Here is a 27,371-nt window from a genome sequence, read left to right as displayed (position 1 = left end):
GAGGGATTAGGGAGGCTGCCCTCAGTGTCTATTTGCTTCTCTCTCCCATCTGTACATATGTACTCATCTTTCCTTTCCCTCTTTAGCTAAAATTTCAAGCCCTGCCTCTGTCACATACTGACTAATGGTGTGACCTTTAATGTCCTTATCCATAAAAAAGGAGTCACAAGACATGGTGGGAAGCATATGCCAAGTCTTGACCTGGGCTCTAGGGACTCGGGAAACACATCTGCAAGGTGCTGCCTGTCTAGGCTCTTATTGAAGGAGGAGAAGCTGTTTTGTTTCCTTGTCCAATGCATGAGTGCGTTAGACAGCTGGCGGGCAGGTGGTGCTCTGCAGGTTCTAGGGCAGCTCCCACCCAGGGCAGTAAGGGTGGCTTCACCACCATGCTGTCGATGTTTCTTAGCAAGGGGACCCATTTCAAAGTGAAAAGGCTATCACGTGGACACACACTGAACTCTTCAGTGTGACTATTTTCGAAGGTAAAATGAAAAGGTCAGTGGCAAAATTTCCCTTCTTATGACATAGACTTAAAATCATATTTTTTACTTCCTTCTCTGTCCTTTTCCTTTACATTTTAAGTGTTTCATTCAAGTACAACATAACATCCTGAAAAATGAACAAGTTTGTTGCTTGATGAATTGTGTCAAAAGGACCACCCCCACCTTATCAGCACCCAGGTCAGTAGAGAGAACCCACCAGCTTCACATTGGCTCCCTCCCACTCACTCCCCGACCCTCGAAGGCAGGTCACTCTCCTGACTTCTAACAGTTAAAGTGTGGTTTTGATTATATATATGTGGAACCAGCCAGTGTGTACTCTGGCATTTGGCCTCTTTTCTTTAAATTTTTTTTTCCAACGTTTTTTATTTATTTTTGGGACAGAGAGAGACAGAGCATGAACGGGGGAGGGGCAGAGAGAGAGGGAGACACAGAATCGGAAACAGGCTCCAGGCTCCGAGCCATCAGCCCAGAGCCTGACGCGGGGCTCGAACTCACGGACCGCGAGATAGTGACATGGCTGAAGTCAGACGCTTAACCGACTGCGCCACCCAGGCGCCCCTTGGCCTCTTTTCTTAACGTTATGCTGATGAGTCATACAAATTGTTGCTTCACTGTATTTTGAAGTTATCTTAGAATTTTGAAAAAAATTGTTCCTAGATCCTTACATGGAAGAAGCTTTACCTTAATATCACTAATTTTTGGCCCCCACAGGCTCCTGGGAGGTTCAGTGGGCCGCCACTTAGGGAACCACTTCCCCACCTTCCTTCTCTCCGCCCACTTCGGAGGCTGGGTGTTTGCGCTTTGAGCACCCGGCCCACAGAGAGCCGTCACGTGACTGCCATCTGGCTCGGCCAAGATGGCGGCCTCCTGCCTGGCCGTGCTGGTGATGGCCGCATCCCTGCTGCTGCTGCTCCTGGTCCTGTGGAAGCGCTGGCGGCGGGGGCGAGCGGATTGGCACGTGATCATTGTGGTGCTGGGCGACGTGGGCCGCAGCCCCCGCATGCAGTACCACGCACTGTCGTTTGTCAAGAGCGGCTTCTCCGTGACCCTTATGGGCTTCTGCAGTGAGTGCTCGGGGTCTGGGAGGGAGGCTGAGCCCTCAGCCTTTGACCCGCGGCTTTGACCGGCCCAGGGGGGCCGGGACGGGGACGTCCCTTTTCTCCCTCCTCTCTCGGACAGCTCTCCGAGATTGGGTTTATCTAGTTCTGGCCAGGTTTCTGCTCAGCTTCTGCTGGGTGGGTCTCTAGGAACAGCTGGCGTTAATGGAGTGCCTGCCGTATGCCAAGAGTGTGCTAAATTAAGTGAACTCATATAGTCTCACTTAATCCTCCTAGTGAGTGGAAAGACGGACTGGAACCCAGTGTGTGTGTGACTCCGGGGCCAGTGCTGGTAACCATAGCTCCTTGTGGCTACTTTTGTCAGGCTGTGTCTCACGGGACAACTTGTCTCCTCTCCATCCCACACCCTCGGTGCAGAGCTGTGCAGGCAGGAGAGGTTTCATTGTGCTGCATTTCCACCTTTTACTCTCAGTGTGCAAAAGCAGGGGTGTCTGCTCCTTCATCCTCCTTCAGGATGACATCCTGAAGATTCTGCTGTGGGAGGGTGCAGGAGTGGGGTGAGACTTCCTAGGGGTCTCCCTATGGTGGGATAAATCCACCATTCAGGGACTCTAGATTATTTTGAGTGCCTACTATGTGCCAGACATTGTGTTAAGTAAATAAAGGTGGACACCATTGAGGCCCTCCCTCTCTGGGGGAGACTCTGGACAAGAAGTGTCCTCATGCTCTGTTCTGGCTATGGAGGAACAGAGAGAAGTCTTATTTTCCAAAAACACTCTTCACTATTCAGCCTGAGCTGGGGGATCATCTGACTTTATATTGCCCTGTCTAGTGCATTGAAGGGGACATTCTTTTCAGACTCCAGACCCTATGATGAGCTCTTGCAGAACAACAGAATTCAGATTGTGAGTTTGACAGAACTTCCGAAACTTGCAGGTAGGATGCTGTCAACTCCAGATTCCTTTGAATCTGTGTGTGTGGGTGGGTGAGGGGAGGACCCGCACATTGCCAAGAATTCCTTTTGGAGTAACGGGTGTTTTTTGACTTGCAGTTGGGCCCCACATTTTTCAGTATGGAGTCAAAGTTGTTTTTCAGTCAGTGTACCTGTTGTGGAAGTTGATGTGCAGGGAGCCAGCAGCCTACATCTTTCTCCAGGTAAATGTCAGTCTCCTCTTGCTCTCTCGGAACCATTGTTAAGTTTCCTTTACTGCCTAGCCTTTTATTTTATTTATTTATTAAACATTTTTTTTTAATGTCTCTTTATTTTGAGAGAGAGACAAAGTGTGAGTTGAGGAGGGGCAGAGAGAATCTGAAGCAGACTCCAGGCTCTGAGCTGTCAGCACAGAGGCTGACCCGGGGCTTGAACTCACAAACTGTGAGATCATGACCTGAGCTGAAGTCGGACACTTAACCAACTGAGCCACCCAGGCACCCCTTCCTTTATGACTTTTATACTTCTTTTTTGGTGAGAAGAGAGTCTTATTAATTATCAGGAGGTTTGTAAAGATAAATTGACTCTTTGTTATGTATGTTGCAACTATTCACTCAGTTTATTATTGTTGACCATGGTATGGGTTTCCTTCTCTTCATTCAAGTGTCTCTTTCCCAGAACCCCCCGGGCCTGCCTGCCATTGCTGTGTGCTGGCTTGTGGGCTGCCTTTGTGCAAGCAAGCTCGTCATTGACTGGCACAACTACGGCTACTCCATTATGGGTTTGGTGCATGGTTCCAGCCACCCGCTTGTTCTGCTGGCCAAGTGGTAAGGGTCTTGGAAGAGCGTGCAGACACCTTCCCTGAACCTTGGTAGGAAGAAGGGCCAGTGCAGAGACCTGGTGAAGCTGTCCCCTATGTGCTCTTTGTGGGTGAGGGCAAGGCTGGGGAATTAGGCTGACTTGCGTTACAAGTGACAGAAATAGCCTAAGGCAAGGAGGGCATTTGTTGGTCCCTAAAACTGCAAAGTCCAGGGACGTGGCTGACTTTAAACTCAAAATGGCATTGTCAGGATCCCCTCTCATTTCTCTCTCCACACTCCGTCCTGGAGGTGTTTCTTAGGTGCTGGGAGCTCTCCCGGCACTCAAAGCCCCACTGACAGGCTCAGTGGAGACAGGGACCCTTTCTGATTGGCTTGTGATCCTCTGCCAGGCTCTGACACCCCACTGAGGTAGGGGGGCTGCAGTAACCCGATGTCTCAGGCTTAGGGGAAATGCTCTTCTGTGTGACCTGGGGTCCCAGGTGAACCCAGACCAGATGCCCAAATAAAAACCGAGGCTGCTGTTAGACAATGGGACTCAGGCAACAGCCTGCTGCAGTCAGTGAGACAGGGAGAGGGAAGAAGGGCTTGTGGGAGCAGGTTGGACATGGAGCAGGAAGAGTCATGTTCTCAGCCTGAGTGGGTGACATCTGCTGCCTCTCCATGAGGGACATTCACTGAGGGTGGTAACAGCTGCTGCAGCAAACGATCAGTGCGTACATGCTGCATGTCAGGCTTCAGGCCAAGCCTTTTATCCTGTTCAGTCTACACTCCCCCTGGTGAGAATGTCCTGTGGTCACTCTCCATTTACAAACCAGGAAACCAAGGTCGAGTGCCATTTTGCTATTTGCCACACAGCTAATATTGTTGCATGAGGATCAAAATTCAGTCCCAGGCTGTCCAGCTCTTTCGCCTTCTCTGCATCCTGAGTTAGGAGCCGGCTGTGATAAACCAGTGGCAGTGAACAACCTTGTGTGCTCCTTCCCTTTCTGGTTCTCTTTCAGTTCTGCCCTCAGATCAGGGCTCAAGTCTCAGGTGGGAGTTAATCTGTCACTAAGGCCTCTCTAACATTTTTAAAACCATCCCTTGGTAATGCACAAGCCTCAGCCCCACAGCCTTTGCAGCAAGAGCACAGTGTGGCTAAGATTAATAACGAGGCCTTTACTATATTTCTTTCTCTTGTGGCAAGAGAGACTAGATTTTCCCTTCTTTAGACATAAGGTTTCTAACCGTATTTAAGCTGAAAAGCGATATGACTTAAAGAAAGGGGTAAAGGAAATAATAGTACAGATGGAACTCAGCACAAACTCTGGGAAAGTGCCTCACCAGCAACCCGATTTGGGAGACCCCAGCTCTGTGTTCTTCTGCATCAGAAGGTGTCAAGTCATGTGGAGGTGGTGGTGGTGGTGGTGGTGGGGCCCAAGGCCCAAGGCTCTGGGCTGACAGTGATACGTCTTTTCAGGTACGAGAAGCTCTGCGGGCGCCTGTCACACCTGAACTTGTGTGTGACCAACTCGATGCGGGAAGATCTGGCACAGAACTGGGGCATCAAGTAGGTGCCTGGGGAGGCGAGGGGTCCCAGCTGCAATGCCTACTATGTCCTATTGGCAGGGTGTCTAGAAATCCCTAAGGGTCTGGGAGAGGGTTCCTGGTTTGGGAAGCCGAGGGAGCAGGAAGAGGCCAGATGGCCCATGCACTTTTGGTCTTAGAACATGTCTCTGTGCTTCCCCAAGCAGGTCTTGTCCTTGTCTGAGACTTGGATCTTCTGAGTGCTCTTATTTTCTGGATCCTCTTGGGTCATGTATTCCGTACGCTTTTCTCTGGCTCTCTCTAGAGCCCTCAACGATCTCATTGCAGAGCTGTGACCGTCTATGACAAGCCAGCATCTTTCTTTAAAGAGACGCCCTTGGGCCTGCAACACCGGCTCTTTATGAAGCTGAGCTGCACCTACTCTGCATTCAAGGCCTGGTAGGTCTCCCAACCCCAGTCTTTATCTTCCTTCTCTTGTGTTTGCAACTGTCTGGCCTCTCCCCCATGTCCTTGCTGCTCCATGTCCCCTGTCTGCTCACTGCTAGCCTGGCCTCTCTCATCTTCTGGCTGCAGACCTGGGAATCCACTAATCCAGGGGTTGGCAAACTATGACCACAGGCCTGCCACCTGTCTTGGTAAATAAAGCTTCATTACAGTGCAGCACATGCATCCATTTTTGCATTGTCCCTGCTTGCTTTTGCACTGCAACAACAGAGGAGAGTTTTGCAACAGAGGATGGATGATGGTTTTGACATGGTCACGTCCTGACCTTTGGGAACCTGTGGGCTTCACTCTGGTAGGAGATGGCTGTCCTGGGGCCCGAGGGCCTGCTTGACACCATCTCACGGGATCTGTTTCTGTTCCCTCAGCTCAGAACCCCTGGACCCAGACACAGAGAGGTCGGCTTTCACAGAGCGGGATCCTCAGAGTGGGGTGGTGACACATCTTCGTGAGCGGCCGGCCCTGTTGGTCAGCAGCACCAGCTGGACAGGTCTCAGGACCCTTCTGGACCCTTGGGGCTTGTATGAGCACCTGGCTAAGCCTGCATTATCCTTGCCCTTGCCAGGCCTGTGCCCCACATGTATTTAAGGACATTGGGCCCTGATGAGAAAGGGGAGGTATTGAGTTGGGAGGGAGCATCTAGAAACCAGCCCATGACATTTAGGTCTCTTTTCTTACAGAAGATGAAGACTTCTCCATCTTGCTGGCAGCATTAGAAAGTAGGTGTGTGGCTTTGATCAGGAGCTGGGCTTGTTGGCTCTTGAGCTGTGAGGTGCTCACCTGGCCTTGCATGGTGTCTTTGGCAGCATGTTCCTGCCCCCAGGGCCATTGGGTAGGCCAGCTTAAGAACAGGGTGGTGGAGATGGTGGCTCTGATCCCCATTTGGGTTATTGAGTGACCAGACCCTAGGTCTGAAGTGCCACCTCTGGGAAACTGATCTTGTGGTTGGGAGAGGCATCCCCCCAGTGCTCCCCCAACTGCTCCTCACCTGACAAGATAATCCTGGTTATCATTTATTTTTTTATACACAGAGTTTGAACAGCTGATCCTGGATGGAGAGAGCCTTCCTTCTCTGGTCTGTGTGATAACAGGTATTGCCAAGGATCTTCCATGTTCCCATATTAAAGGGGGGCAGTGGAGGGGGATGAAGGCATCTCTCTTTATTGTGTGCGTTCCCCATGCCAGGCATGTGATGTTGGTTGTGTTGTTAATTCTGACCACAGTTTTGTGATACAGGATTTTCTATACCAGCTTGACAGAGAAGGAAACTGAGGCTCAGAGGGGCCTGACAGCAGCACATGGTTTCTAGTTGAATCTTGGATAGCATGGCCTCAGAGATGCTGAGCTTTCCACTCTTGCAGCAATTTCCAGGCATCTTTTTTTTTTTTTTAAATGAAAGAATCCACATTAAACTAAAGAGTTCAATGTAAAATTGCTTCCAGAGTAGCCCAGGATGGGAGAGAGAAGCAGAGAGCTGTGGTTGAAGCAGGGTCCTGGGCCTGCTGCCCCAACTTGCATACTCCCCTCTTCCTGGCCCCAGAGCTCCCAGGGGTGGCTAGGAGCCCACTGCACACACCATGCCACCTGGGGCATCAAGCAAGACACAGGCCTGTCTGGGTGAGAAGTTGTATCCAGCTGGCACTCTGGTGCCTCGCCAGAGTTTATCTTGGCCACCTTCCCAGCCTGAGACCCACTGATGCAGGTTGCTGGGCGAAGGGCCGTGGCCTCACTGGTCAGGGTGCATACCCCTGAGGGGTCTGGAAGGGGCCACATGGGGACCTGATCACAGCTGTAGAATGTGGGCCTTCTCCTGACACCTGTGCAGGGGTTCTGAGTCCCAAGGCCATGGGATGGAGCCAGAGATGGGCCTAGTGCAGTGACTCAGATTTTCTCTGCAAGGCAAAGGGCCTCTGAAGGAGTATTACAGAGGCCTCATCGGCCAGAAGCATTTCCAGCACATCCAAGTCTGTACTCCGTGGCTGGAGGCTGAGGACTACCCCCTGCTTCTAGGTAAGGACATTCAGTAGGGGGGCTGCAGGGAGAGAGCTGAGGGTTAAACAGGAGTATCTTACGGTACGGGGGACAGAGTTTTCCTGAAAAGGGCCAGATAGTAAGTGTTTTATTTGCCTCTGTTGTATATTCTTTGTTTTTATAACCCTATACAAATTAAAAGTCATTTTTAGACCAAGGGCCATACACACACAGGCCTGAGGCTGGATTGGGTCCTGCTATAGGGCCACGTGGGGCAGGGGGATGCCATGTGCCAGGAACTTGTTGGAGGAGCTCTTGGCTGTACTTGGGGGAGATCCAGGCTGTTTCCTGGTGTGCCGGCTCCTCCCGCCTTTGGGGCCTGGACCTCTTCTCCACGGATCTGAGAGGGTTTTGTCCTCTTAGTCTCCAAGCCCTCCATTTAGTCCTGCTTTTCCATCTGGGCAGAAGGGCTGGGCCTGGGCTCGGGTTGGGGTCCACGTTCCCCAGGTCTGGGAGGGCAGTGGCTTGGGAGGTGTAGAAATAATGTGTTAAACAGCATTGACTCCCCTATGTCTCCCTGGCTTCCTCTGTCTTCCTTTCTCTGGGAGGGGCGTGGTGGCCTAGTGCTGATGTATCTCTAAGGCCTTATATTCCCGCAGCCAGTGAGCAGTCTCCAGCGGAAAGCCTTTGGTTGGCAGGAGTTTTCTAGCCAGTGTTTAGTGGTGTCAGGTTGTTTATTTGGCTTTATTTTCATAGAGACAGCTGGTTTTCTGTTACTTTTTCCCCCCTCCTTACTGTGATAAAACATACAGTAAAAATTGGCTATTTTAACGATTTTCCCATTTTAAAGTATATATACAACTTGGTGACATTAATTATGTTCAGTGTTGTACAGTCATCGCCCTATTCCCAAACTGTTTTCATCATCCCAAGCGGAAACTCTGAACCCCTTAAGCAATAATTGCTACAGGTTCTTTTTAAAGAAATTGTGGTTAAGTAGACAAAGGGGGTCTGACTAAAGAAAACTACTCGTCACAGGCAGCTGACTAAAGAAAACTACTCGTCACAGGCAGGTAGTTTTCAAACAGGGCCGAGTGGCTGGGAGTGGCAGTTGGGGAGGTCTGCTGTGTACTTGGCCTTTTCCAGCCTGTGGCATTGTTACCCACGTTCCATTCCCCACTTGGGGTGTCGATCCACAGTCCTTTCAGGGTTTGTGTTCCACGGGTGCATGGGTGGCGCTCTGACCACTCCCTTTGCCCCCACCTTGCAGGGTCGGCAGACCTGGGTGTGTGCTTGCACAAATCCTCCAGTGGCCTGGACCTGCCCATGAAGGTGGTGGACATGTTTGGGTGCTGTCTGCCCGTGTGTGCCGTGAACTTCCAGTGGTAGGAGCAGAAACTGAATCTTCCCGGGGTTCGGTTCTCAAATCAGCTGTGGGGGTGGAGGGGGGGTGTTGCCAGTGAGGTCAAAATTGTTCAAGGAATTGCCCCGGAAGATTGTGCAGTATTTCCAGGTGGTCCTCTGGGGGGAGGGCCCTTGGGGTTTCTGTGGGTGGGCTGCATCCTACTGAAGGGGTGGGCTTCCACAGAGAGCTGATGTCTGACAGAAAACGTGTCTTCTCTACTTAGGGGGCCTTTGCTCATGGATAGACGGGTGGCTGGTATTGACCGCACAGTTGACCTGGGTTTATTTCTCTCTTTCTGAGCTCATACAGTTGAATTGGAATCTGTTAAATGAGTGTAATTCTTTGTCACCACTTTTCCTGGTGAAGATGGGTGTTTGGAGAGGGCGGTGTTATAAGAGGTTCAGTACAAGAGAAATAGTAGCTCCACCACCAGCTCAGGAGCCAGCCTCTGAATGGGAAATAGCCTCTGTTAGACCCTGAGCTCTGGGCACATTGGCATCAACTCCCTGGTGACCCAGCAAAGTCATCCTTAATATGCCAAGTCTACCTCCAGTGGGGTTGCCTTTCACCTTGTTTCTCTGCTGTGCAATTAAGAAAAACATGGAGGGGCGCCTGGGTGGCTCAGTCGGTTGAGCAGCCGACTTCGGCTCAGGTCATGATCTCGTGGTCCGTGAGTTCAAGCCCCGCGTCGGGCTCTGTGCTGACAGCTCAGAGCCTGGAGCCTGTAGCCTGTTTCAGATTCTGTGTCTCCCTCTCTCTGACCCTCCCCCGTTCATGCTCTGTCTCTCTCTGTCTCAAAAATAAATACACGTTAAAAAAAAAAAAAAAAAAGAAAAACATGGAGAACTCGCTGAGCACATAGTCACTGAAAAGAGCATATAGCAGAAAAGGTCAAATGTGTGTTCACTGTACCTCCTCATTGGAATCATTTTGGATTTTTAATGTGTATCCCTGCAGGCCTTTTTTCTATTCAGACGCTAAATCTGAGACTCACTGAAAGCAGACTGTTCTGACCCCTGCCTGGCCTGTGGGAGGGGTGGTGTGGGAGGCCGGGTGGGCACCGCAGGGTTCGGGTTTCTCTAGGCACCTCTTGGTTCTGTGATTCCCTCTGCAGCTTACACGAGCTTGTGAAACATGACGAAAATGGCCTGGTCTTCGAGGGCCCTGAGGAGCTGGCGGCTCAGCTGCAGGTAATCACGTCTGCCCCCATGCCAGGGCACCGACCCATGCCCCCCGATTCTTTGCTCCTGTGGCTGGCCAGGCTGGATCCGAGAGCTAAGGCCGGGAGCAGTGGTCTCAGAGGCTGGGCCTCAGTGGGCTCGGGGGTCTGGACATGCTCTGACTGCCCTCTGGGTTTGTGGAGCTTACACCACACAGGTGATGCCAGAGCTGGTAGACCGTGTGCTCTATCTAGGGAGCGACTGGTTCTGAGTAGGAGGGATGTGTGAAGGGGGCTTCCCAAACTTTCCCTGAGGGTGGGTGGGAGTCTTCAAAGGGCACTTACTACAAAAGTAATACATCATCGTTCTTGGCAGTTGAGACCAGGGGCAGCAAACTTTCTGGGAAGGCCCAGATAGAAAAAGTTTTAGGCTTTGCCATAGTCTCTGCTGTAACATGAAACCAGCCACGGACAGCCTGTGAATGAAGGGGTGTGGCTGTGTTCCAATAAAACTGTACTTACAAAGACAGCTGGGGGCCAAATTTGGTCCCCTGGCTTAGTTTGCAGACTCCTGATAGAGTTTAGCAAAGCTGGAAGACTGCCTAGTTCCAGCATGTGGGCTGGACGGTGCTGGGCAGAGGCTGAGGGTGGGTGCTCTTGGTGGACAGAACATTGCTGGAGTGGCCTGTGGCTGAGCAGGGCACAGTGGGTGGAAAATGCTAAAGCCTGGCTGCACTGTTAAGTAGGAGCAGAGAAGGGGAAGGAGCACGGGCCAGGGTGTGAGGGTTTTCTTGTGCCCCATGAGGAGGGGGCTTGCTGGGTCGGGGATATTCCGGGTCAGAGCTGTGTTTTGAGAACATTTAATTAGCCAAGCCTTCCATGGAGGCTGGGTCAGAGCAGGAGGCCTGCTGGGGGCTCCAGGACACTGACAGTGGTTCTTGAAGTGAAGTGACAGAGGGTTTCAATAGCATCACTGGCCTGGCTGCCTGTGATTGGAGTGGGACCAGAATCCAGGCTGCTGGGAAGGAGGAGGGACAGCTCTCTGGTGGGACCTGGGGGTGGGAAGCAGTGATGAGGTAAGTTCTGGTCTTTATTTTTCTTCTAGATGCTTTTCTCAGCGTTTCCTGATCCTACTGGCAAACTAAGCCAGTTCCGGCAGAACCTCCGGGAATCAGAGCAGCTTCGTTGGGATGAAAGCTGGAAGCAGACCGTGCTCCCTTTGGTTATGGACACATGACCCTTTGGGCCAAATACTGAGAGCTCCTGAGCGACCCCCAATTCCTTTTAGCCTCTTCTAGCCTATCTGGCCTTGACAAACGCTTTAGAGCAGCGCCTCCCAGTGGATAGCAGCTGGAATGACGGCTGTGGAATGAAATGTTTTTCTGACCCAGTTTGTGGCCCAAGAAACTGGTTAACCCTGGTTTCCTCCCTCGAGGCTCTCAATCACTCCTTCTCCTGATCTGAGTCTTTCTTTCCCCCCAGTATTATTACTTTCCTGTTATTTGCACGTGGTATCGTCAACCTCTCTTAGGCCTGTTACGGTGTCTGCCTTTCCCAGCATCTGCCCTGTTGTGTCCCTAGTATTGTCTTTCCTGCCTTGAGGACAGGCACTGCAGTCTGCTGCCTTGTAAGAGTTTAATAAGACGTGCCACATGTACAACAGGCTTGGCTTCGTGATAGACGTGGGTCCAGTCACCGGTGGGGGGAAACATACTTGATCTGTGTTTTTATTTGCCCAAATGAAATGCTTGTTTCTGAGCCAAAAATTCATTTTTGATTTATGGAGGTTTGTTTACTTAAGAGCCAGAACTAGTGATAGAAAGGGGCACCCACTTGAATGTATTTTATTAGAACACAGTTTGTGGTTCCTGATTCTGAATTTAACATTCTTAAAAAAATTTTTTTCTTTAACGTTTATTTTTGAGAGAGAGACACACAGAACGGAGCGAGGAAGGAGCAGAGAGAGGGAGACACAGAATTCCAAGTAGGTTCCAGGCTCTGAGCTGTTAGCACAGAGCCTGATGTGGGGCTCGAACTCACAAACTGTGAGATCATGACCTGAGCCGAAGTCGGACGCTCAACGGACTGAGCCACCCAGGCGCTCCCTGAATTTAACATTCTTCAAGCATTCAAGTCCAGTGGAAATTTTACCAGCTTTCCCACATAAAAATTCTTTCCAGGATGGTGATTTAATTTTAATGGTAATCTTTAAAACCATTTGTAAACCTACAGAGTTAGTTTCAGAATTGCCATCTCTGAGTGCTCTTCATAGGGAAACAGCTTCTGGTCGTGATGAGGCACTGCTTCCCATGGGATCCCAGCAATGCCTGGAAACAGAATATGTGTCTCAGGAAGGTGGGGTTTGGGGACACGACCCCACCCGATATAGGTTAGGGCTGCAGGACAGGCCTAGGGGTTATATACAAACCACAGACTTCCAGGCCCCAACCAGACACCTAGAGTCATTTCAGGGATGGACCAAGAACTGAGTTTTTAAATGGCTCACAGCAGCCAGGTTTGTTGCCCCTGCCTTCTGGGCCATGTGCATCCCTGGAAGGTCACAGACCTGTCTGGGTTTCTTGCCCACTCAGCCTGGTGCCTCTTCGCACAGGCTAGATGTACATCAGAAGGGGTTCATCTCTTCACAAGCACAGATGTCTTCATAAGCACAGAAGCCCTTGGCAAAGATCATTTTGTCATCAGGTTTTTACAAGTGAAAATAATTATTTATAAAAATGAAATCTTAGACATAAAAGTACAGAAGTGTCAGGGCACCTGGCTGGCTCAGTCGGTGGAGCATGCGACTCTTGATCTTGGGGCCGTGAGTTCAAGCCCCATGTTGGACCTAGTGGTTATTTACAAAAAGTGTTTGTGTGTGTGTGTGTGTGTGTGTGTGTGTGTGTTTATCTATAATCCTGCCACCAAGTGTAACTACTGTTACTTGGTGCGTGTTTTTCAGATTATCCCCTAGATGCACATTAACACAAACATGATTATTTTTAAAAATACAAATGGGCTTATACATATATGGTGTTTGGTACTTTGCTTTCTTCCCTTAAACTACAGTGTAGATAATTTTCACATAGTGTCTGAAGAAGGACTTCATTCTTTTTCAAGGTTACATGCACTGTCTGGGGCACGAGCACATGTGGTGGGCGTTTGGGTCGTCTCTGTGTCTGCTGTGACAGCAGAGGCTGCTGTCAGTGGGGCTGTGCCTGGGGGCGTGGATCAGGGCAAACCCAGTCCTGCACTGCTGCCCCGTCATGTGTGGAAAGTCCTGGCTGGGCCTGGCGCGTGTCGGGTGTTGCAGGGCAGTGGTCGGTGGTGGTGGGGTGGAGAATGGAGAGCCAGAGTCGGCTGCCTGACTCCACCCTGGAGCTTGGGGAAACAGCTCCCCTGCACCCCAAAGTTTCCATGGGTGAGAGCAGAGGATGGCAGCACACCCCTCCCTCCTGACAGGTCAGGTCTGAGGACAGTGCCTGGGTGCAGCAGTGCTCGTTCAGGGTGTAAATGGCAGAGGCCTCCCTCCTCTTCTTCCATTTACTGGATGCTTACTGTAGTGACAGCAGCAGCTACCACGTTCCCGAGTGCTCTCTGCATGCCAGTCCCTGTGTCACCTCCCAGGGGGATGTTCCCACCCTACCGATGAAGACAGGGATGTGAGTAGTGGCCCAGCTTCACCAGAGCAGGTGGTGGGATCTGTTCCAGAGCCTGACCTCACCGCTGTGTGGACAGAACTCCCCTACCCTGACACCCACTGGCATCCGCCATCCTCTCCATTTTACCAGGAAAGAGGCCTGCGCGTCCTTGAAACCTGCTCTAGGGCTGCTAGTCTCTGACCTCTGGGACTGCTGCATAAGTTGCCTCCTTCCAGAGCACAGCTCCCCGGCCCTGCCTCTTCTGCAGACCACCCAGGGGGGTGGGGGTGGTGGGTGGATGGCCCAGCACATTGTGTGTTCTGGGGCTTTCTGGTTTGTTTCCAGGGCTTCATTCTTTTACTTTGCTTATTTCTGCCTCACCCGAGTCCCGTGTGGGGCCCAGGTGGCCTCTCAGAGATAGCAGCCCCTCCCAGGGCCCAGGGCTCACCCAGCTCGCTAGTGAACAGCTGGCATGTCTCTGGGTTGCGGACGGTGAAGGCAATGTAGGCGTCAGGAGCCTGCTGGTTCTTCAGGCAAGCAGAGAGCCTCTGCAGGACTCGGACCAGGGAGAGGACAGTTTCTGGGCAATATAGCACATCTGCAATGAAAAACCTCAGGTTACTGAAAGGGGCTTGGTCTAGGATTCAGTGCCCAGAAAGCTTGCCTGGTTGTGCTGACCTCAGCAGCAGGGTGGGAGCCTGGAAACCAGCAGTTTTTTTTTAGACTCGCCCTATTGGATACAAAGAAGATGATGTGGGTAAAAAGGAAAACTTAGGAGAGAAAGAAAGTTGCTGAGAGACCATGCAACAAATGGAACATACCTAGGACCGACTGATGTTCCTTTTAAAAAAATCGGGCGCATGGGCGGCTCAGTTGGTTGAGCGTCCAACTTCGGCTCAGGTCATGATCTTGTGGTTTGGGAGTTTGAGCCCTGTGTCGGGCTCTGTGCTGACAGCTCAGAGCCTGGAGCCTACTCCTGATTCTGTGTCTCCCCTCTCTTTGCCCCTCCCCCACTTGTGCTCTTGCTCTCTCTCTCTCTCTCTCTCTCAAAAATAAACATTAAAAAAAATCAATTCTTTGCCTGTGGTCTATTTAGAAGATGCTTAATGAAGCACACCTTGACTTTATCTCAAACCTTGCTGCTTTGTTAGCTGTATGGGGGTGGGGGTGGGGGACAAGCTCGCTCCCTGTTGGCATGCTTACATGGGAGGGTGCTGCTCAGGCTCTGTGTTCTGACCACTGTGGGTCTCTGAGTCGCAGCCCAGGACCAGAGGCACAGCACTGTCAGCTGGATAGGGGACTGGGTGAGCTTGGTGGAGGACAAGGGGCCCGTTGGCCAAACACTCCTCTCAAGGACCCTGTCCAAAGACATGGGCATGGACCTGGGATACAGACATGCAGACATGTGACAACACAGCTATGCGCAGAGCAGACAGAAGCTCCCAGGGGTGGGGGGCACTCAGAGCTCTCTGCCTGACTCAGACACCACTGTGGCCTGACCCTAGGCCTGGCCCGGGGCTGGATGCCCATGACATGGTCCTGGGAGAATCACGCTGTCCTTCGCAGCCCTGAAAAGTCAGGGCTGCCATGGCTATGTCTTCCCCACATCTGAAGATGGGGTGATGGTACAAGTGGGGCTGGTGTTCAGCTGCTCTGGCCATTTCGTTTTGGTTCTAGAGATGGACATAATAATCTCTCTCCTTGGCTGCAGCCGGGCTAATAGGTCAGACTGGTTTGGTGCCCTGGGGCCTGTTCTTTCCATGTCAGGCTTTGCTGAGAAAAGCTGGGCTCATTTATCTGATGGGACCATTTGCACAGGAGTACATGTGGCCACTGTGTCAAATGGGAGGGCTGTGGCTTTATGGCCCCCAAGGGGCATGAGCTATGCTTTGATGTCACCCTGGAGGCCCACAATGGCCCTTCTAAAAATCTCATCACTCCTCTGCCCTGGCAGCACCCACTGTCCCCTTCCCAGAGCTGAGAGCTGGGTGGAGCCGCTCCAGTGGCCTGGGGATGGGGGGCAGTACCTGCTGCGATGACGACATCTGGCTGGAAGGCAGCGAGCTGAGGGGCCGTCACGACATCCCAGTCCAGCTGGGCCACCGTCACCCTGGGGCTCTCTGAGTCGCAGGTGTTGTGTTCTGGGTGCCTTGCAGGGTCAGTGACGTCTGCCTCTAATGAGAGGCCGTTGAGAAGGATGTTCCCTCGGAGCTGCTCAAGGACGCAGCTGTGACAGTCACTGAAGATGTATGCACTGGGACGGCATGTCTTGCAAATGGCCAGGCCCGTAAGGCCAGCTCCGCTGCCGAGCTCTAAGACAGTCCTGGGTTGAGGGGAGAAGGGGGCCTGTGTCTGAGACCGTGCTGGGGAAAACTTGCCCTGCTGCCCTGCCCCGCACCCCGAGGGCACCTGTGAGCAAAGGCTGCTGGGTTCTGCATGGCCCATTCTGCAAGGTAGAGTGCTGCATCCCATGTGACCAGGCCGGTGGTGCCATGGGAAATGATGGCTGTGCTCTCCGAGAGCGTGACTGAGTCTCCGGAAGGCTGAGCCAAGAGAGGGAGAGAGAATTAATCCAGCTACCAGGAGACAAGGAGCTGATTGTAAAAAGAAAAACATCACAACAGGTGGATGGCCACATAGACTATGGAACATCCTGCCTCAGAGCAATCACTGTCTGCGCCAACCTGGATGGGTCCAGAGGGCGTGACGCTGCACAACAGGTCAATCTCAGAAGGCCACACATGGTGTGATTCCATTCACCTAACGTTCTCAAAAGGACAGGATTGTGGAAAGGGAGAACAGATCAGTGTCTGCCGGGGTGGGGTGGGGGGGTCCGAGGGCCACTACATAGGCATGGTGTCTACATCAGTGTCCTGGTTGTGATGCTGCACAAGTTGGGTCACGTGTTTCCAATGGGGGAAAATGGAGAAAGGGCACCTCTCTGTACTATGTTTGCCATTTCTAGGAATCTATAATATTAACAACAAAAGAGTCACAACTCTTGGGCATCATTAGCTAGATGTGAAAAATTTTAGGGTGTGGGGCCTTCTCAATTTAGTGTGACATTTAGGGCTTGGGAATTCTCTGGCCTTTGAACTTTCGCATCGCCCCCAGAGCAGGTGGTTTGCTGGTAAGTGCTTCATGGAACATGCAGTTCTGAAACATGTTCTTTAATATGGGGCTTTTGAGAATGGTGCTTCCAACATGCAGTCACCCAGGGGTGGTTTCTGGCTCTCTCTGAGCTCAGAAAACTCACATAGGGGACTCAGGTCTCTGGGGTGTTGTGAGCATTCATTTGTTCATTCATTCATCCACACATTTTTCCTGAGCATCTACTATGGTGCTGAGGATTCAGATGTGACAAGATGAACTCGTTCCCTGTTCTTACAGAACTTACGTGCCAATAGGGGATAAAACCATAATAAATGAAGTAATTTCACAGTTTTTCAGTGCTATGAAGAAAATAAAAAAGATTACACAATAATAGAAGACTGGGGGTCTATTTCAGATAGTTTGGTCAGGGACAGCCTTTTTGAGGAGGCATCACGTGACCTGGGACATGAGTAAAAAGGAAAGGTGAGGCATGTGAGGTTCTGGGGGAGGGCACTCCAGGCATAGTGAGTGCAAAGGCCCTGAGGCAGCAGCGTTTCAGTTTCTGAGTTCAAGGAAGACAAAGAATGCCAGGGGTCTGGAGTACAGGGAGAGCAGGAAGAACTAAATGAGAGAAAAAGGCTGGGGCGGGGCACGCAGGGCTTTGAAGGCCACGCATGGAATTAGGAATTGAGTCTGCATGCTAAGGAAAGGCACTGCCAGGTTTGGGTGGTCAAGTGACATACTCTGATTTACCTCTTAAATCTAGGGGAGCACTCTGAGGATTCTGGGAAGATGCTGCAGTGTAGTTCTGAATCTTCCTGAATCCCCACATAAGAGGAGACAGAGCAGCAAGATATGGACATCATTTAACAAAACTAGGTGACAAGGCATCTCTGTCAACCCCAAATGTCAATAAGTGGGGGGCAAACCAAAAGACACAAACTCATGTACTCCATGTGTGTGTGCAATGGGGTGTGCAACAGGCCTGCGGACAGAACCCCAGGAGCCAACAAGTGTTCGCTGGAAATGCAGGTGCCAGCTGCAAACCATGGCCCATGGAGGAGAGACCTTGCTGCTTCAGTCATCAGGGGTGTGAGGGACCTGGGGCAAGGCCTCATGGCAACTAGAAACACTCAGAAATGTGTGATGACAACAGAAAACATTTCAGACATCAAGGAACAGGAGAATGGAAACAAAACACACAAACAGATAAGCCCCTTCAAAAAATAGGAGGTGAAAGAAGTAAAATTTAAATATCAAGAAGAAATTAAGGGGTGCCTGGGTGGCTCAGCCAGTTGAGTGTCTGACTTCAGCTTAGGCCGTAATCTCATGGTTTGTGAGTCTGTACCCTGCATTGGGCTCACTGCTGTCGTTGCAGAGCCTGCTTGGGATCTTCTGTCCCCCTCTCTCTGCCGCTCCCCTGCTCGTTCTCTCTCTCAAAAATAAACATTAAAAAAAAAAAAAAAGAAAGTAAGAGATTGTTTGGGGTGAACTGTACCCTCCCCCCAAACTCATGTGTTGGGACTCCTAAACCCTAGGACCTCAGACTGTGATCTTATTTGAAGAGGGGGTAAATAAGAGATCTTATTTACAGAGAGATTCAAGTTAAGATGAGGCCCTAACCCAATAGGACTGGTGTCTCTGTAAGAAGAGATCAGGACACATACAGGCATAGAGGGAAGATGATGTGAAGACGCAAGGAGATCGCAGCCGCTGGCAAACCAAACAGACCGGAAGCACATCCTTTCCTCTCTGCCCTCAGAAGGAACCAGCCCGGCCAATGCCCTGATCTTGGACTTCTGGCCTCTCCAATTGTGAGATGATAAATTTCTGTTGTTTAAGGCATCCATTTTTAGGTACTTGTTACAGAAAATGAAGGCAAAGAACAAACTTTAAAAATTATAATTCAACAGGGGCGCCTGGGTGGCTCAGTCGGTTAAGCGTCCCGACTTTGGCTCAGGTCATGATCCTGGGGTCTGTGAGTTCGAGCCCCACGTTGGGCTCTGTGCTGACAGCTCAGAGCCTGGAGCCTGTTTTGGATTCTGTGTCTCCCTCTTTCTCTCTCCTCCCCCGCTCATGCTTTGTCTCTCTCTTCTCAAAAATAAATAAATGTTAAAAAAAATTATAATTCAACAAAAACATTCCTGAAAAAACAAAAAGATGTGAAACAAACACTGAAGGGGTACACAATGCATCTGAGATCACTCACCCAAAACAATCAGCTTCAAGATATATTCTACTAAAATTCTGGACTTTAAAGGGAAGAGTCCTTTGGCCATCCAGGAGTAAAGGGCGTGTGGCATAAACAGGAAAGACAATTATTACCAGGCTTTTCCACAGTAACACTTCATGCCTCAATAAAGATACAATTTTCAATGGATTGTATCTCTTCTGGGGATGGTAGGAAACTAATTCACCTTGTTGACAAGAAAGGAATCAAGCTAGTATCCTCCCTGTCCTCAGTGGGCCCTATCAGTGGGTAACCAAGCAGCAGATGATGGGAGATAGCTCATAAAATTTCTCCAACTAATGAATGAAAGAAAACAAAATGATAGAATTAGAAAACCACCCTTTTGTACCCTCCAAGAATCAAAGAATCTAAGCTTTGAGCATCCATAACCGCTATCATAACAGATATGATGTGCCTCCTAGAACCTCATGTTGTGTTCCTGCCAAAGGGATTAAGTGGATGCGAGTCTGAGCTGGCCTCTGAATCCAGCCAGCAATTAGAGGGAAACAGAGGATGGAAGAACGAGCTGAACAGCACCATGCATATGTGACCAAAGCTAACCCGTGGAAAGCTCTCTAAGCCTGTTCGACACAGGCAGGTCCAGAGAAGAAACAGCTACAGGGGGGCCTGCAGATGAAGAGACACTTGAAACCAAACCTAGTTAATGGGCAAGAAGACTAAATGCTGGTGTCTGGAGGTGCACATGGCGGGAGAAAACGAGAGTGACTACTCCAAAGGCATGGTGGCTACTTTTGCTGGAGGGGACAGGTCTGATGGAGGGCTTTTGGGCTCTGTCCCTTGACTGGAGTGGTGGTTACTGTGGTAGGTACTGTGCAACAATTTGGTAAGCTGTACATTTATTTTTTTTTATTATTTATTTATTCATTTTATTTAAAACATTTAAAAAATGTTTATTTATATTTGAGTGGGGGTGGTGCAGAGAGAGGAAGACAGAATCTGAAGCAGCTCTGTCAGCAGAGAGCTCAACACAGGGCTCGAACTCATTAGCTGCGAGATCATGACCTGAACTGAAGAAGTCGGACGCCCACTGACTGAGCACCTACGTGCCCCTATTTTTTATTTAAAAAAAGATGTTTATTTCTTTTTGGGAGAGAGAGAGGCAGCGTTGAGCAGAGGAGGGACAGAGAGAAGGAGACACAGGATCTGAAGCAGGCTCTGTGCTAAGAGTGGAGAGTCCGAATGGGGCTTAAACCCATGGGCCGTGAGATCATGACCTGAGCCAATGTCAGACCTCAACTGACTGAGCCACCTAGGTGTCCGTGTACATTTATTTTGTGTGATTTCCCATATCTTTGTTTTACTTTATAATAAAAGGTCCAAAAACAAAAAACAAAAAACAAAAAACAAAAAACAAAAAACAAAAACAACCCAAGACTTGACTGTTCTGTGCAGAATGTATTTTTGTCGGCCAAGAAGCTGGAAGCCAGTCTGAGATCTGTGGCATTTGCCAGGCCCGTAAGGATGGTGGCAGTGGACAGCAGAGAGAGACTGCTGTCCTATAACACCCATCCATCAAGTGTTTACTGAGGACTGAGCACCAGGTATGTGATAATGTATATTGTCTGATTTAACCCTCAGCTACTCGCATAAAATAGGTACTGTTATGTGTTGAAATGCTTGGTTTACTGAAGGGGAAACGGAGGCTCAGGGTGGTTAACTGACCTCCTCTAAGATCTCAGGAGCTGATGGGTCAGGATTTGATCCCATCTGAGACTGACTGGAGCCTGAGTTTCAACTCTGTGCAGGGGCAGATGTCTGGACTTTGTGGGGCGGGTGCCCATCTCCTACCAGCAGATAGCTCCGGTGGCACTGGGTGGGCTCCGTGGTCATCAGGACCTCTGCCAACGCCTCGTACAGCTCGTCCAAAGGTTCCGTGTGGACAGCCTCGTGCTGGGGGTGGGCAGAGCAAGAGCTTCAGCCAAGAGGTTTAAGTTGACCCTCATGAACCAAACAGACGTTCCATGTATTTGCTTTTACTCTGACTTGTAAAAAATGGCTGGAGTATTTTTACCAAATTTTTATGGGAGATTTGGGATGGGTTGACTTAATATAGGCAACCTGGCCTATAAAAAAATTCATTTGGTAGGGTAGCGGAGGGTATCTCAGAGGGGTACAGAGAGGGTGAGAGTGAGGTAGTCTAGGGCAGCAGGAACGGGACTGTGTGAGCTGCCATGTGATGGTGACAGAGAGCTCTGCCCTTCTATCATGATGTTGTACATGGATCAAACAACTGATGCTTTTAAGTGAGCTAAGGCAATAGCCACAAGGACGGGCACTCTACATGGCGTGATGTGGCTTCATCAATGGGAAAGCCTCTGTTGTGCAACTCATGGGGGCAGCAGAGAGTGGGCATGCTTCTCCTGGTGGTTCTGGGGAGACCTATGGCCATGACTAGATGCACATGTTGGGGAGAACTAGGTGGGGAGGTAATGGAGAAGCTGGGATTGTTTCACATGCTAAGCCTGGGTGGGACACAGCCCTTGCAATTGGTGGCCAAACACAGGAGGTCTGATGCTGACCACTAAGGAATCACCTCTCTGAGGTCCAGTCTAATGTGAAACCCAGCAAGTGTGGGCTCATCCTTAAAATCCATCCTATATCAGTCAGGAAAAGGGCCCACATCCGGTAGTTATTGAGGAGATGATAAAGGGAACTAGTTACAAAGGTACTGCAAGACCTAAAGCCCCCAGTAGAGGGCAGTGCGGTAACCCAGAGACTGGCAATGGTAGGAACGGGTCAAAACCCTGTGGGCTGGTGGGCTAGGGGAATGGCGGTGGGTGGAGCTGGGACCACAGAAGAGAGAAATACCCTGGCATCTCTCCCACTTGCTTTCCATAGCCTCTCACTGACCGAACCAAGCTGGGAACAGTTACACAGGGAGTCCACTGCCATATGGGGGTTTGCAGAGCGGGCAAAGGGTATGGGATAGATCTGAGCTCCAACACGCAAAGCCAAGCAGAGTCCACTTCTGGAGAGCCAGCCAAGTCCCAGGTGCTGTCTGGCTACCAGACGGACAGTGCCCATTACTGACCTTTCTGATGAGCTCTGAGAGAAAGCACCGGGCATACTTCACTGATGGTGGATGCTTCACACACAGAGGATGTTTCACGGTCTGTGACAAAGGACACAAAGTGGGTTGCTGGAAAGACCCTGTCTTAAGACTTACACGAGCTTCAAGTGAATACAGGGCATTCCTCATTATCTGATCCCTCAGAAAAGATGTGTACAGACACAAGGGTTCTGGGTTCAGGTGACCCTCATGCATCTGAAAAAGTTAAGTCATAAGGTTTAAGTCCTTTCCTAAAAAAATCTCTCCACTACAGTGGCACAGACTGACAGAACATTCTGGGCAGAACATGGTGCCCATGAACCCGAGCTAACACCCTGTTACAGACTGAATTTTTGTGTGCACCCCCCCAAACTCAGTTCATATGTTGAAGCCTCACCCCCAATGTGATAGTATCAGAGGGCAGGGCCTTTGGGAGTGATTAGGTCATGAAGGTGAAGCCCTATGAATGAGATTAGTGTCATTATAAAAAAGACCCGAGAGAGCTCCCTCGGCCCTTCCACAGTGAGGACACAGCTGTCTATGAACCAAGAAGTGGGCCCCCACCAGGCGCCAAACCTGCAGGCACCTTGATCTTGGCCTTTCCAGCCTCTAGAACTGTGAGAAATAAACTGCTGTTGTTTGTAAGTCACCCAGTCTATGGCATTTTGTTATAGCAGCTGGAATGGGCTATGCTACCCCTTCCCAGGGCAGGCAGCATGAACTAGTTTGTACGGGGACAATTGTGGGATGGTCTGGCTCCATGGAAAAGGTGAGAGCCTAAATAGTGGGAACGTGCATAGTGGGAGAGCTTTTGCTCTCCTGGAGATGACATGCCAGGCTGAGAATGAGGACTATGATGGTCAGGACAGAGGAAGATGGGGACTCTGACTGGGATGTGGTGGAGGGGAAGGGGGTCCTCAGGGGTGACACTTCAGCTGAAGTCTAGAGAAGCAAAGAGCAGGGGGAGCAAATTATGGGCAGAGGGGATAGTTTGTGCAGGCTCCAAGGGGGCCATGGCCTGGCATTTTGGGAAGGAGTGGGGCAACAGAGGCAGTGAGAGGCCAGGCTGGGTCACGCAGGATCTGCTGGCTCGAGAAACACAATTTTACCCAAGGTAAAATACCCACACAACCCTTCAGGGGGTTTCTAGTTGGCTGGTGTCAGGTTTTAGCCTCAGGGTGAAAATCAGAGTCAGCTGCCTGAAAAGGACCCCAGAATCTCTGAGCTCACAGTCCTTAATCACTGGATGGCCCTGCAAGCTTCCCCTAACTATGGCTGCCTTTTCTTCAAGTGGTGGTCAGACAATCTTGGTTCACTCACCTCAGAGGAATTCTTAACCTAGCCTTCTTGGATGGGCTTGGTGGTTGGAGGGGTGTCTACAGCTTCCCTGAATTTGTACAAAAATGTATTCTTCTGGTTGTTTTTTCTAGGGGGGGGCGGTGCATAGCTTTGGGTTTTCAGAAGGGTTCATGATCCTTAAGAGGGTTCATAGCCAGGATACCGTGTGATCTCCACCTGATCCACGTGGCAGTGTGGTGGCCTCACCTCTACTCTCGCCCAGATGTACCTTAGAATTCAAACCCCACCTCAGAAAAGCAGGACACATCTACATCTAGAAGAGACACGAGTGGGTAAGGCTCGCCTCCTTATTTTTTCCTTAAATGTAAAGAAGAAAGTCTTTGAGCAGCTACCAAATGCTAGAAGATGTTCCCACAGATGTCACTTTGGTTTTCATTGTGGATGGTTTCAAAAACATCCCCCGGATTCCCTCCTCTCATGCAGATTTTTGTATATTCTGATGTCTTCATCTAAGAAAACAAAAGAGCCAGAGCCGTCTGAGGCAGTGCCACCCAAATGCAGTGTCTTTTTTTTTAAAGGATACAAGTGCATCCGCTGTGCTTCTGTCATGTCTTCATGGGGAAGTCAGGAGGCTGGTGACGCGACCTGGTTATTCTGATTCTCACCTTCTGCAAAATATCCAGCAGCAGCTCAGGACCTGATGAGTCCCGTAATTTCTCTTCTAGGCTCTATTCAGAGAGAGACAGTGGAGGGAGAAAGAGAGAAATCTCAAGGGCATTTTCACAGGAACATTAAACATGTAATAGGACATGTTAGCAAAGTGCTAAGTGATCTCTCCCCAGGGACCTGGGGCCAATTGGAAGTGGAAGCCATGGGGGCTGAAAGCTGAACTTGAGAAGTCCTGGGTTACACCTGGATCAGTCAAAGAGAGAACATCAGAAGACAGACTGTTGGTTTGCATTACCCCTGGATGCTTAGGCTGGCCTGGGTCACAGACCAGCTCCGTGGCTGAAATGGTCAACCAGGAATTATGAGGGGAAGCCATGACATCAACACCGGATGGGCTCACCTTACACTTGACATCTGAGTTAAAATGGACATACAGGCCAGGCCAGGTTATGCTGTCCTCTCTGACAGGGAACTCCAACCCAGCAGTGAGCTCAGGCTCTAGAAGCAGGCAGATTGGTCCTGGCTGATGTGTGACACCAGGCAAACCATTTCATTTCTCCAGAGTGACTTATCATGCTCTAAAAGGCCTATAAGCCCTGGCCCTTGCCTCTCTTTCTGACCTTATGTGCCATCACCCCTGGCCTCCTTGCCGTTCCTCAATTGCAGCAGCTTGTTCTCACTGGCAGGGCCTTGCCACAGCTGGCTGCTTTACCCGTTCAGGTTCTGGCTCAAATATCACCTCTTGGGGGAGGACTTTCTGACTCCTCTACTTTGATACATATAGTTCCCTGTTGTACTGACTTTACAGCCACTATCATCTCCTGGTGTGTTGCTTATTCATTTACCTGTTTATTCTCTGGCTCCTGCATCCAAGCAGGCCCTCATTTGTAATGTGTGCTGACTCCTGGGGCCTGGGTCGTGGAAGGCATTCAGTAAATATTTGGTGATGGAATAAAAATACTAGCTAACACATTCACTTACCATGAGCTAGGCACTGCCTCAGATGCTTCATACTCCTGTAATTCCGACAAGAGCCCTATCATTATATCCCCCACTTTATAAGAAAACTAAGGTATAAGAGAGATGCAGTCACTTGCTCAAGGTCACACAGCTTGTCTGCGGTTGGGCCAGGATTCAAAGCAGGCATGCTTGCTCCCAGGCCTGATCTCTCCACTGATGCACCCTATTTCTTTTTCTAATCAAACCTTTCTGGTCAAATGTGAATGGCAGTAATAGTACCCACTGCACGGCTGTTGTGGGCCAGCCTAAGTAAGCATTTATCATGGGCCTGGTACAGAGTAAGCGCTTATTTCATGTGAACAATCATAGTCAATACTGAATTGGGACCCATGGATGCTGTTACAAAGGTTTACGTTTTGGATTAAAAAATGTACATATTCCTTTCTGACGAGAAAGACCACTCAGAATGCTAAATGGGTTAGGTCAATGAGACACAAATGACTAACCACTGCCCCTTAAGATGGGGCAAACTTGGGGGGAGGAATATGTACCCAATCTGAGTCATCCCAGTGAGCTCACTGCACATGAATTATGAAGGAGGCAGCATCATTAGAGCCCCTGCATTGGCAGAAGGAAGCTGCCGCCATGGCCATTTGCCTGTGCGAGAAGGGCAGGTCTCCAGGGCAGGGGAGGTGAGACTTCTTTCGTCTCTCTTCTGGCCTGTTTTGTATTTCCCTGTCTCTTCCATCACAGGCCTAAGAGGCTTAAACTGCTTCTGAGGGGATTTTGTACAATGCTCATGGTACAGATAACACCGAGGCCTGGCGGGGGAGGGGAGGTGTGGTGTCTGTGACTTGGTCACTGCGCTCATTGCAACGTGGTCTCCCACGGTCTTGCGGACGTTGACTGTTTAAATGGGCAGCAGCAACTGTTATTCAATGGCCAGGATGACAACTGGCTAAACAAAGTAATAGAAGTGATCGTGAATTGTCCCTGACCCTAACCCCCAAGTGACAAAGGGAGTTGGGAAGAAACCCCGCATTCCTTAAATTCGTGGACTCAGTTGGCAAAGGCACTCGAGGGCGGGAAGGGCCAGGGGTGGAGGGAGCAGATGGCAGGCGGGGCCTCCCCAGCGCGCGCAGGTATTCTTTCTGCTACCCGCCGCCAGACCGCGTGGCCCCCGGCTAAGCCCCAGGGACGAGGACCAGACGTACCGCCCCTGCACACGAGAGAGAGCCGAGAACATCACGTGGGGGGAGAGAAGGGAGTGGGCGCCGGAACCCGCCCCGCCCCCACCCTGCCCCAGCCGCCCCCCGCCCGCCCTTCGCGCGCCCCACCGCCCACCTGCCAGGGGAAGGAGCGAAGCGCGCGCGCCGCCAGGAAGCGGCGCTCGAAACTTGGCAGCAGGCGTACGGCCTCCGTGCTCTCCTCCGGCGCCATGGCGGGGCGGGGCGGGGCCGCGGCGTCGCCCGGGAGACGGAGCGGCAGTGGGGCGGGGCCCAGAGGACTTGGGGCGGGGCTGAGGCGGGGCTGGGCCGGGGGCGGGGCCAGGCGCCACTGGGCGCGTGGGAGGCGGGGCCAGGGTCGGATGGGTGTGGCCTGGGGCTTGGGAGACGGAGTCAGGGCTTTGGCGCCAAGTGAGGGCAGGCGGGAGGCGACGGCTTTGTGGTAGGTAGCGTCCAGTCAGGCGAAGGGTCGGGTAATCATTCTCGCTGTTCCCGCGTCTTCACGAGGCACTTTTTGGCGGACGCGTAGCTCCTTCCCTGTTGCGCAGCTGGGAGGGAGTGAGCCTGACGGCCCTCACGTTCCAGGGCCCTCACGTCCCCAGGCCGGGGTTACGAGCCTCAGGCCTTTTCCGCCCCTTCGGGTCGAGGTGCGAGTTCGCCGCTCCGGGTAGGGTAGGTGGCGCAGTCAATGGGCAAGGAAACTTAGTCACTCAGGCCTTAGCTACGGGGGCGCTGCAAGATGAGCTGCGCCCCTGTGTCAGAATCTTAAACGTTCGCATGGAGGCCGTGGCGGGGTTTAGTCGCCTTTGTGGTCCGCGTCCTTTCCACAGCGCGGTGCTCTGGGGTGGTGACCCTGAACCGCCTCCGGGGTGGAAGCCCCACCCGTGCGCTGAGGTGCATTCCAGGGCGGTGAAGGGGCGAGGAGCTTGGCGAGGTCAGCCTGCGGTCACGTCCTCTCCATGACCTCTTAATACCAGGCCAGAACCCCCACTCCCCCTGCCTCGGTCCGTCCCTAATCCAACCAGCCTTGTCTTCACCACTTATTAATCACCTACTGTGTGCCCGGTGCTGTGAGGCGTTGGGGATGCGACCGCGAGGGAAACCCAGGTGTGGTCCCTGCCCTTCAGGGGCTCAGGGGGAAGCAAGCGTGCAGGCGAGCTCCCGGAACTAGGAGGACTTACACCAGGAGTTTTGACTTTGTAGGGAAAGGAATCTGAAGAGTAAGAGTTCCTGGGGGTGGTTGAGGAGGGGGAAGAAAAGAAAAAAAAAAAAAAATTATTTCCATTAGACGTTATTATGTCTTGAGTGAG

The 27,371-nt window shown here is 51.1% G+C and overlaps 2 protein-coding genes across 3 annotated transcripts; one reads left to right on the top strand and one right to left on the bottom strand.

Annotated features, from left to right (window-relative positions):
• The first annotated feature begins 1,320 nt into the window (after window positions 1-1,320).
• ALG1 (ALG1 chitobiosyldiphosphodolichol beta-mannosyltransferase) lies at window positions 1,321-12,874 on the top strand. Its single transcript, XM_058710173.1, has 13 exons — window positions 1,321-1,567; window positions 2,420-2,497; window positions 2,613-2,716; window positions 3,171-3,319; window positions 4,773-4,862; window positions 5,168-5,278; window positions 5,710-5,831; window positions 6,022-6,060; window positions 6,373-6,432; window positions 7,241-7,351; window positions 8,583-8,697; window positions 9,832-9,907; window positions 10,982-12,874. The coding sequence occupies exons 1-13, from the start codon at window positions 1,360-1,362 to the stop codon at window positions 11,111-11,113; spliced, it is 1,395 nt and encodes a 464-aa protein (XP_058566156.1). The 5' UTR covers window positions 1,321-1,359; the 3' UTR covers window positions 11,114-12,874.
• Window positions 11,695-26,301, bottom strand: EEF2KMT (eukaryotic elongation factor 2 lysine methyltransferase). 2 transcript variants are annotated; one of them, XM_058710174.1, is made up of 8 exons: window positions 26,180-26,301; window positions 23,872-23,934; window positions 21,890-21,970; window positions 20,647-20,748; window positions 15,924-16,057; window positions 15,542-15,837; window positions 13,963-14,112; window positions 11,695-12,203 (listed from the first exon to the last, which is right to left on the bottom strand). In XM_058710174.1, exons 1-8 carry the CDS (start codon window positions 26,273-26,275, stop codon window positions 12,103-12,105), a joined length of 1,023 nt encoding a protein of 340 aa, XP_058566157.1. In that variant the 5' UTR covers window positions 26,276-26,301; the 3' UTR covers window positions 11,695-12,102. The 2 variants fall into 2 exon arrangements, 1 of the variants encoding a protein (XP_058566157.1); XR_009256437.1 differs by lacking the exon at window positions 11,695-12,203 and adding an exon at window positions 14,718-14,896 and having other exon boundaries at window positions 14,001-14,112.
• Between the last annotated feature and the right edge of the window lie 1,070 nt (window positions 26,302-27,371).

This window comes from Neofelis nebulosa, chromosome 18 (genome assembly GCF_028018385.1).
Source record: "Neofelis nebulosa isolate mNeoNeb1 chromosome 18, mNeoNeb1.pri, whole genome shotgun sequence".
Classification (NCBI taxonomy): domain Eukaryota; kingdom Metazoa; phylum Chordata; class Mammalia; order Carnivora; family Felidae; genus Neofelis; species Neofelis nebulosa.
Note: the sequence above shows the minus strand (reverse complement) of the source record. Positions and strands in the feature narration are given on the sequence as shown.